A 9,319-nucleotide genomic window follows, 5' to 3' on the forward strand; every position below is an offset into this window, starting at 1 on the left:
CCGGCTCGCGGCTCTGATCGGGGTAAATGGAAACGAATCCGGCCTTGTTTAAAAGCGCGGAACATCTGGGCTCTGCCCAAAGGCCCGCGGGGGAAGCCGGCACCGCGCGGCGGCCCCCGGGTTCAGCCCAGCTCGCGGGCAAGCTGCGCCGGGCCCTGGGGGCAGTACCGGCCCCGGCCCGGCCCCCTTCTTGCCAGGGCGGCTCCGGCGGCGATTTGGCCCGTGCCCTCGAGGCTGAGCCCTCCCGGCCCTGCGCCTGGCCGCGGGGCGGGCTACAGAGCCGCTCGCGGGGTCCGGGGGGAGGGATGCGCCCCGCATTCGTTTGGCACAGAAATAAAAGGGGCGGTTCCCCTCCACTCCCTTGGCCACGCCCTCTCTGGGTGAGGCCTGTCAATCACTGCCGGAGGCTGCCAATCAGCGGGCAGGCGCACGGGCTTTTGGCCCCTGCAGATGGAAGGGGCCAGAAGAGCGCGCGCTGCCCCGGGGGCCCAGGCGCTCTCCGGGTACGTGCGGCCGCGCGCGGAGCCCCGCGCCCCAGTGACGTGCGCCCAGGGGGCCCGGGGCCCTGCGCATGGGGCTGGCTCCAGCGGGGGGCCTGCAGCGGGGGCGCCCCGGCGGGGGCGGGCAGGCACCGAGGAGCAAGCGGGGCGGGAGAGCGCGCGGGGAGCCGGGGTGCGGAGCGCGTCCCTCCCCATGGAGCCCTCGGGGCTGGAGCAGGAGGGCCCGGGCCAGACCCACCCGCACCACGAGCCCATCAGCTTCGGCATCGACCAGATCCTGAGCAGCCCGGAGCAGGGCAGCTGCTTGGGGCCGGCCCGCCCGGCGGGGGAGCTGGACTACGCGCTCTACGGGAGCGGCTGCAGCGGCGCCTACAACCCCGCCTGCTCGCTGGGCTCCTACAGCCTCAGCCGGGGCATGAACGTGGCCCCGCGGGCCGCGCCGGGGGGCCCCGCGGGAGGGGTGATCCGGGTGCCGGCGCACAGACCTCTGCCCCCAGCGCCCGGGGCGCCCGCCGCTCCCCCGCAGCCGGGGGTCCCCGGCCTCCCCAGCCTCACCTTCCCCTGGATGGAGAGCAGCAGGCGGCTCGCCAAAGACCGGCTTTCAGGTGAGCCCCCGCCCCCCGCCAGCTCCCCGGCCCGGCTGGCAGAGCCCCCTGCCCGGCGGGGAGCGCCAGATCCCCAGCCCCTCTCTCGGGAGCGCTCAGCCACGGGGCCCGGACGGCCGGGAGACTGGGCCCGATCCCGGCAGGTGCCGAGCGCTCCTCGCTGACATCCCTGGCGCGATCGGGACTCCTGCGGGACTGAGCTGGCCGGCCTGGTGCCGGGAGCGGCCCCTCCGGGACCGGTAACGGGACTGGCCAGGGGCTTCGCGCCCCGCAGCATGAACCCAGGGCGGGGCGGGGCGGCGGCGCCAGCGCCGGCTGCTCGCCCCGGGGAGATTCCGGCCCAGCACAGGCCTGGCCAGTTCGGTGTCTCGGCCCCGGGGCAGTCAGCGCCTGTTCCCGGACACCGCTGCGGGGACCCCAGAGAACCAGGACAAGGAGAGCTTCCCCTGCCCCACAGCTCGGGAAAGTTCCCCCAGTCCTTGGCCGTGGGCACCCGGACATCCCCCGCTCAGCGGGGCCCTGGCCCTGACACGGCTCCCGGCGGCGGGCGCTGGAGGGGAGATCCAGGCCCGCGGAAGCAGGATTCCCGCTGGAACCGGAGCCGGGCCCCGGGGGGACGCGCTGGGATCTACCCACGAGCCTGGTGAGCGCCCTGAACGCCCCGCCGAGTCCAGCCCGGTGCGCGCCCAGTGACAGCGGGACGGCGCCCGGGGGCCCCGGCTGCGCTCGGGCAGGTGAGACCCGGGTCCCGCCGACTCCGGCTGGAGCTGTGCCAGGCGCGGCGGGTTCGAACTCTGCTGGCGGCAGCCCCCGGGCCCGGGGTCCCAGCAGCTGCTCCCCGCGCAGCGCCCGGCGTGGGCACGGAATGGGGTCTGAAGGGGCAACCCCGGATCGGGTCTGAGGAAAAACGTCCCCGGACACGCAGGCGACTCGGGACCGGCTCCGGCTCACATCGCTCTTTCCGGACCCGCCCGGTCCTTCCGCCGCCCGCTCCCTGGGGACGGGCAGCCGGGTCCCGCGGCCCCAGGCCGGGCTGGCTGGGCAGGGGGCCAGAGGAGCAGGGCGCAGCCCGGAGCTCCGATCCCAGCCCCGTGCCCCAGGCGGCGGGAAGGGGCTGGGGGGTCTTCGGGCAGCCTCCGCAGCCCCCTTCCCTGCCGCTGCCCCAAGCCCAGCTGCCTCGCGGGGCCCGGCCCGGGCGCTCCCTGGGGCCCGGACCCCCAGGGCTCCGCGCTGTTGCCACGGGGGGTGTCAGTCCTGCCAGTGCGATCGGGCCGCGGGGGCCGCCCAGGGCCGAGGGGGAGGCCACCCCCTTGAAGTGAGAAGCCCAGCGCGGGCCTGGGCTAGGCCATGATCCGCGCCCGGGGCGCGCCGAGGCCTCTGGAAAGGCTCCTGGGCTGTTTGCGGCGGCGCAGCCGGGCGGCTGTGACCGGCCGAGACCAGAGGCTGGGGCCAGCGCTTGGGGACACCGGGCTCCCCCGGCCCCGAAGCCCGGGATCGGGCCCGTCCCCAGCAGCAGACACAGCCGGGGGGCGAGCGGCTCCGGGGCCCGTCTGACACCCCCGCCCTTCTGCCAGCCCCTGCCCTCGACGGCGAGCGGCCCGGCGGGTCTGTGCGGCGCTGACCGGCACCCTTGTCCCCCAGCGGGCCGGGCCGCCAGCTACGGAGGATCCCGCGGCGGCGGAACTGGGGGCCGAGTCCCTTGGCTGTGAGCACCCCCCGGACCCTCCGCAGGTCACGGGGCCCAGCCCGGGGTGGAGGGGGCGGAGAAGGGGTTGGGAAGGGTCGGCAGCGTCCGCCAGCAGGACAGGGCCGGGCCCCGCCCCGCCCCGCCCCCCCCCAGGGGCCCCCACCCGGTCCAGCGCTCTTTGGCTGCCGGGGATCCTGTCCCGCCCCCCTCATTTTCCACGCCAGCCCTGCGCCGGCACTGGGGAGAGCTGGGGGGGTCCCTCCAGGCCTCAACACCAGGGCTTCCCCGTGCCCGCCCCGCCGGGGCTCCCCCTGCCCACCCAGCCATGCGCCCCAGGACCCCCCCCTGCAGCTGATGGGTCTGGTGATGTGCAGGGGCTATGGTGCCTGCTGGGGATTGCGAGGGCAGGTGCTGTGAGCACCACCCCGGACTCCTGGGTTCTGTGCCCAGCCAGGGGAAGGTCAGTCTGTCCATCTGCTCTCAGCGCACCCCCGGGAGCCTCTGGCCCTTAGCGGGACCCAGAGCAGCCGGTTCCTCCCCGGGGTGTGATCGCTCCAGCGGGCCATCCCGGCGCCTGTCCCTGAAGGACCTCCCCTGGCGGGCGGCAGAAGCTGGCGGCCCCGGTTCCCAAAGCCAGACCTGCCAGGCTGTGGCCCTGAGCCGTGGGTAGCAAGGGGGTGGAGGTGCCAGGCTGCCCAGTGGGTCCGCAGCATTCCCCCAGCCCTGGGGGCACTGTCGCCCTTGCCATGTGCAGCTGGCACAGTGATGCCATGGGCTGGTGGGGACACCCAGTGCCTGGGATCAGAGTCCGGAGCCTGGCTCCCGGGCAGCTCCGCCTGGTGCTTCGGCCCAGATGCCAGCAGGGGCCCAGCAAGGACGCAGCTCGGCCGCTATGTCCGGTGCCTGCCCTCTGGCCCCCTGCGCAGTGCTGGCTGCAGGAATGCTGGGTGGGCCGGCAGGCAGCGGGCCCAGCCATTCCTAGGCCAGCCGGAGGAGCTGATGTGCCCCAGCAGGAGACCGGCCCCCCAGCGCCCATCGCGCCCAGGGGCGTGGGCCTGAGTGAGAGGTGAGGGCAGTACCCAGGCCTGACCTCCTGCCTCCCCTTTGCCTGCAGCTGCCCTGTCCCCGTTTGCGGTGACGCGGCGCATCGGGCACCCCTACCAGAACCGCACCCCCCCCAAGAGGAAGAAGCCGCGCACGTCCTTCAGCCGAGTGCAGATCTGTGAGCTGGAGAAGCGCTTCCACCGGCAGAAGTACCTGGCCTCGGCCGAGCGGGCCACCTTGGCCAAGGCCCTCAAGATGACAGATGCCCAGGTGAAGACCTGGTTCCAGAACCGCCGCACCAAATGGAGGTAACCCAGGCTGCAGCTCAGGGCTGGGCCCTGCCACCCCCAGCCAGGCCAGCCCGGGCCCAGTGCGGGCTACCAACACCTCCAGCACAGCCTCCCTCGCAGCTAGGGGCAAAGGAGCCCCCGTGCTGGGGAGAGGCCAGGGCTGGATTCCTGGGAGCTCCCCCCACAGCCAGCCCCTCTGCCCCACCCCCACAGCGCCCCCTGCTGGGAGAGGCCGGGGCTGGATTCCTGGGAGCTCCCCCCACAGCCAGCCCCTCTGCCCCACCCCCACAGCGCCCCCTGCTGGGAGAGGCCGGGGCTCGGTTCCTGGGAGCTCCCCCCACAGCCAGCCCCTCTGCCCCACCCCCACAGCGCCCCCTGCTGGGAGAGGCTGGGGCTGGATTCCTGGGAGCTCCCCCCACAGCCAGCCCCTCTGCCCCACCCCCACAGCGCCCCCTGCTGGGAGAGGCTGGGGCTGGGTTCCTGGGAGCTCCCCCCAGAGCCAGCCCCTCTGCCCCACCCCCACAGTGCCCCCTGCTGGGAGAGGCCGGGGCTCGGTTCCTGGGAGCTCCCCCCAGAGCCAGCCCCTCTGCCCCACCCCCACAGCGCCCCCTGCTGGGAGAGGCTGGGGCTGGATTCCTGGGAGCTCCCCCCACAGCCAGCCCCTCTTCCCCACCCCCACAGTGCCCCCTGCTGGGAGAGGCCGGGGCTGGGTTCCTGGGAGCTCCCCCCCACAGCCAGCCCCTCTGCCCCACCCCCACAGTGCCCCCTGCTGGGAGAGGCTGGGGCTGGATTCCTGGGAGCTCCCCCCCACAGCCAGCCCCTCTGCCCCACCCCCACAGCGCCCCCTGCTGGGAGAGGCCAGGGCTGGGTTCCTGGGAGCTCCCCCCAGAGCCAGGGCTCCTGTTTTGTCAGGGCAGACTGGAGTTAGACACACGCACTGTGCTGGGGCAGGATGGGGCAGGGGGTTGAGGAGCTGGCATGGGGCAGGGGCGTGTAGCTGAGGGGTCGGCCCGGGGCAGGGCGGGGAGGGGCAGGGGCGTGTAGCTGAGGGGCTGGCCTGGGGCAGGGCGGGGAGGGGCAGGGGCGTGTAGCTGAGGGGCCGGCCCGAGGCGGGGCAGGCCGGGGAGGGGCAGGGGCGTGTAGCTGAGGGGCCGGCCCGGGGCAGGCCGGGGAGGGGCAGGGGCGTGTAGCTGAGGGGCTGGCCTGGGGCAGGGGCGTGTAGCTGAGGGGTCAGCCCGGGGCAGGGCGGGGAGGGGCAGGGGCGTGTAGCTGAGGGGTCGGCCCGGGGCAGGGCAGGGGTGTGTAGCTGAGGGGTCGGCCCCGGGGCAGGGCGGGGGTGTGTAGCTGAGGGGCCGGCCCGGGGCAGGGCGGGGGCGTGTAGCTGAGGGGTCGGCCCGGGGGCATGTAGCTGAGGGGCCGGCCCGGGGCAGGCCGGGGAGGGGCAGGGGTGTGTAGCTGAGGGGTCGGCCCGGGGCAGGGCAGGGGCGTGTAGCTGAGGGGTCGGCCCCGGGGCAGGGCGGGGGTGTGTAGCTGAGGGGCCGGCCCGGGGCAGGCCGGGGAGGGGCAGGGGCGTGTAGCTGAGGGGCCGGCCCGGGGCAGGGCGGGGAGGGGCAGGGGCGTGTAGCTGAGGGGCCGGCCCGGGGCAGGCCGGGGGCGTGTAGCTGAGGGGTTGGCCCGGGGCAGGGCGGGGGTGTGTAGCTGAGGGGTCGGCCCCGGGGCAGGGCGGGGGTGTGTAGCTGAGGGGCCGGCCCGGGGCAGGGCGGGGGCGTGTAGCTGAGGGGTCGGCCCGGGGGCGTGTAGCTGAGGGGCCGGCCCGGGGCAGGCCGGGGAGGGGCAGGGGTGTGTAGCTGAGGGGCCGGCCCGGGGCAGGCCGGGGGCGTGTAGCTGAGGGGTTGGCCCGGGGCAGGCCGGGGGCGTGTAGCTGAGGGGTTGGCCCGGGGAGGGGCAGGGGCGTGTAGCTGAGGGGCCGGCCCGGGGCAGGCCGGGGGCGTGTAGCTGAGGGGTTGGCCCGGGGCAGGGCGGGGGCGTGTAGCTGAGGGGTCGGCCTGGGGAGGGGCAGGGGTGTGTAGCTGAGGGGCCGGCCCGGGGCAGGGCGGGGGTGTGTAGCTGAGGGGTCGGCCCGGGGCAGGGCAGGGGCGTGTAGCTGAGGGGTCGGCCCCGGGGCAGGGCGGGGGTGTGTAGCTGAGGGGTCGGCCCCGGGGCAGGGCAGGGGCGTGTAGCTGAGGGGTCGGCCCGGGGCAGGGCGGGGGTGTGTAGCTGAGGGGTCGGCCCCGGGGCGTGTAGCTGAGGGGTCAGCCCGGGGGTGTGTAGCTGAGGGGCCGGCCCGGGGCAGGCCGGGGAGGGGCAGGGGCGTGTAGCTGAGGGGCCGGCTCGGGGCAGGCCGGGGAGGGGCAGGGGTGTGTAGCTGAGGGGCCGGCCCGGGGCAGGCCGGGGAGGGGCAGGGGTGTGTAGCTGAGGGGTCGGCCCGGGGCAGGGCAGGGGCGTGTAGCTGAGGGGTCGGCCCCGGGGCAGGGCGGGGGTGTGTAGCTGAGGGGCCGGCTCGGGGCAGGCCGGGGAGGGGCAGGGGTGTGTAGCTGAGGGGCCGGCCCGGGGCAGGCCGGGGAGGGGCAGGGGTGTGTAGCTGAGGGGCCGGCCCGGGGCAGGGCGGGGGTGTGTAGCTGAAAGGTCGGCCCAGGGGCGTGTAGCTGAGGGGCCGGCCCGGGGCAGGCCGGGGAGGGGCAGGGCGGGGGTGTGTAGCTGAAAGGTCGGCCCAGGGGTGTGTAGCTGAGGGGCCGGCCCGGGGCAGGGCGGGGGCTTGTAGCTGAGGGGTCGGCCCGGGGCAGGGCGGGGGTGTGTGGCTGAGGGGTCGGCCCGGGGCAGGGCAGGGGCGTGTAGCTGAGGGGTCGGCCCCAGGGCAGGGCAGGGGTGTGTAGCTGAGGGGCCGGCCCCAGGGCAGGGCAGGGGTGTGTAGCTGAGGGGCCGGCCCGGGGCAGGGCGGGGGCGTGTAGCTGAGGGGTCGGCCCGGGGCAGGGCGGGGGTGTGTAGCTGAGGGGTCGGCCCGGGGCAGGGCAGGGGCGTGTAGCTGAGGGGTCGGCCCGGGGCAGGGCGGGGGCGTGTAGCTGAGGGGCCGGCCCGGGGCAGGCCGGGGAGGGGCAGCAGGGGTGTGTAGCTGAGGGGCCGGCCCGGGGCAGGCCGGGGAGGGGCAGGGGTGTGTAGCTGAGGGGTCAGCCCGGGGCAGGGCAGGGGCGTGTAGCTGAGGGGTCGGCCCGGGGCAGGGCGGGGGTGTGTAGCTGAGGGGAGGGGCCGGCCCGGGGCAGGCCGGGGAGGGGCAGGGGCGTGTAGCTGAGGGGCCGGCCTGGGGCAGGGCAGGGGCGTGTAGCTGAGGGGCCGGCCCGGGGCGGGGTGGGGCGGGGAGGGGGGTCGCGGGGCAGGCCGGGGAGGGGGGTCGCGGTGCAGGCGGTCACTCCAGACTCTCATGCGGCTCTGCCCACCCCGCAGGAGGCAGACGGCGGAGGAGCGCGAGGCCGAGCGCCAGCAGGCCAACCGGCTGATGTTGCACCTGCAGCAGGAGGCCTTCCAGAAGAGCCTGAGCCAGCCGCTGCCGCAGGACCCGCTCTGCATGCACAACTCCTCCCTCTGCGCCCTGCAGAACCTGCAGCCCTGGGCCGAGGACAAGAAGGTCACGTCCGTCTCAGGGGTGGCATCAGTGGTGTGAGGCCCCCATGCTGCCCCTTGGAGCAGGGGGAGAGACCTGTCTGCACATCCCCACGGAGGCTGCGGGGGTGGCTGGGGCTGAGGCCGGACCCTCCTTGCCTGCAGCAGATGCAGACCCCTGGGGCATGGGCTGCTGCCCCCAGGGACCATGATGCCAGTGCACTCCCTGCTGTGTGCCTACCCTGGCTGGGGTCTGCCCTGCCTCAGCACCCACGGGGGAGCAAGCAGCCCCAGACACACAGCCCACCCCCCGGCAGGCCAGTCCCGGCTGACTGACTCAAAGGCTCTGCCTACAGCTGACTTAGTGACCTATACTGCCAATAAAGGGTTAAAGTCTGTGGTTAATGGAGACCTAGATCCCATCCGCAAGGGCCCTCCCCATGGGAGCTGGGGCCCCTGTACCTGGCTGGGGCTCTCCAGGGCAGTACATGGCCCTTCCCCCCTCACTGCCGGGGGTACAGCCACCCTGACACCTCCAGGGCCTGCCCAGAACTGCCCCAGTATCAGCGAGGCCCAGCCCCCACTTTTCTGTTAGGACTGGAGGATCCCAGCCTTTGCAGCTCTGCCTGGCTGTGCTGCTGAGGCCCAGGGATGGAGGGGACAGCCCCCCATGGAGAGAAGTGGGAGGCGGCCTTGCCCTGGGGCCCACAGGGAGCTTGAGGGTGAATGGTGCCCTGGGGCCAGCTCATCACAGACTGAGCACGGAGCTGCGGGGTCAGCGTGGGGCAGCGCCATGTCCATCCAGCCGGGGGTCCTGTCTGCGGGCAGTGGCTGGTGCCAGAGGATGAGGAGAGCAGCGGGGGCTTGGAGCAGAACCACATGGGATCTGACTTCCCCTGACTGTGAGCCAGAGCAGAGCTTTCAGAGAACCGCCCACACTTGAGTTCGGCTTGGTCAGGGACGGAGAATCCACCACGACCCCAGGGAAACGGGTCCCGTGCTTATTTCCCTCTCTTAACAAATTCCACCTTCTTTCCAGGCTCAGTTAGTCTGGCTTCAGCTTCCAGCCTTGGATCTGTCTGACCAGAGCGAAGAGGGTTTTGTTTCCAAATTTCCGTTCCCCACCTAAGAATGTGCAGGCTGGGATCAAGTCACCCCCGAACCTTCCCGTTGAGCTCCTGGAGTCTGTCACTCCAGGGCAGGTTTCTCACCCTTTCACCATTCCTGTGGCTCTTCTCTGACCCCGCTCCAATCTAGCCATGTCCTTCGGGCACCGGATCCCAGCAGCGGCCGCCCCAGGGCCAGATACAGAAGGAAAATCACCTCTCTGCTGCTGCTGGAGATTCCCGTTTACACATCCCAGGATCACGTTAGCGTGGCAGGGGGAGCTCATGTTCAGCCTGATCCCCGCCCCCCAATCTCTGTCCGAGTCGCTGTTCCCGCCGACGGAGCCCCCGCCCCGCAGGGCGGCCTGCACTGTCTGCTCCTAGATGGGACTTCACGCTGGGTTGAACTGACTTACACACGGTTTGCTTGTGCCCAGCTTGATCGGGGGTGGGG

At 73.8% G+C, this 9,319-nt stretch overlaps 1 protein-coding gene across 1 annotated transcript; it reads left to right on the forward strand.

Moving 5' to 3' along the window:
• The first annotated feature begins 693 nt into the window (after positions 1-693).
• TLX2 (T cell leukemia homeobox 2) lies at positions 694-8,147 on the forward strand. The gene is made up of 3 exons (XM_037896447.2): positions 694-1,105; positions 3,907-4,144; positions 7,604-8,147. The coding sequence occupies exons 1-3, from the start codon at positions 694-696 to the stop codon at positions 7,818-7,820; spliced, it is 867 nt and encodes a 288-aa protein (XP_037752375.1). The 3' UTR covers positions 7,821-8,147.
• Positions 8,148-9,319: the final 1,172 nt, after the last annotated feature.

Source organism: Chelonia mydas, chromosome 4, assembly GCF_015237465.2.
Source record: "Chelonia mydas isolate rCheMyd1 chromosome 4, rCheMyd1.pri.v2, whole genome shotgun sequence".
NCBI classification, from domain to species: domain Eukaryota; kingdom Metazoa; phylum Chordata; order Testudines; family Cheloniidae; genus Chelonia; species Chelonia mydas.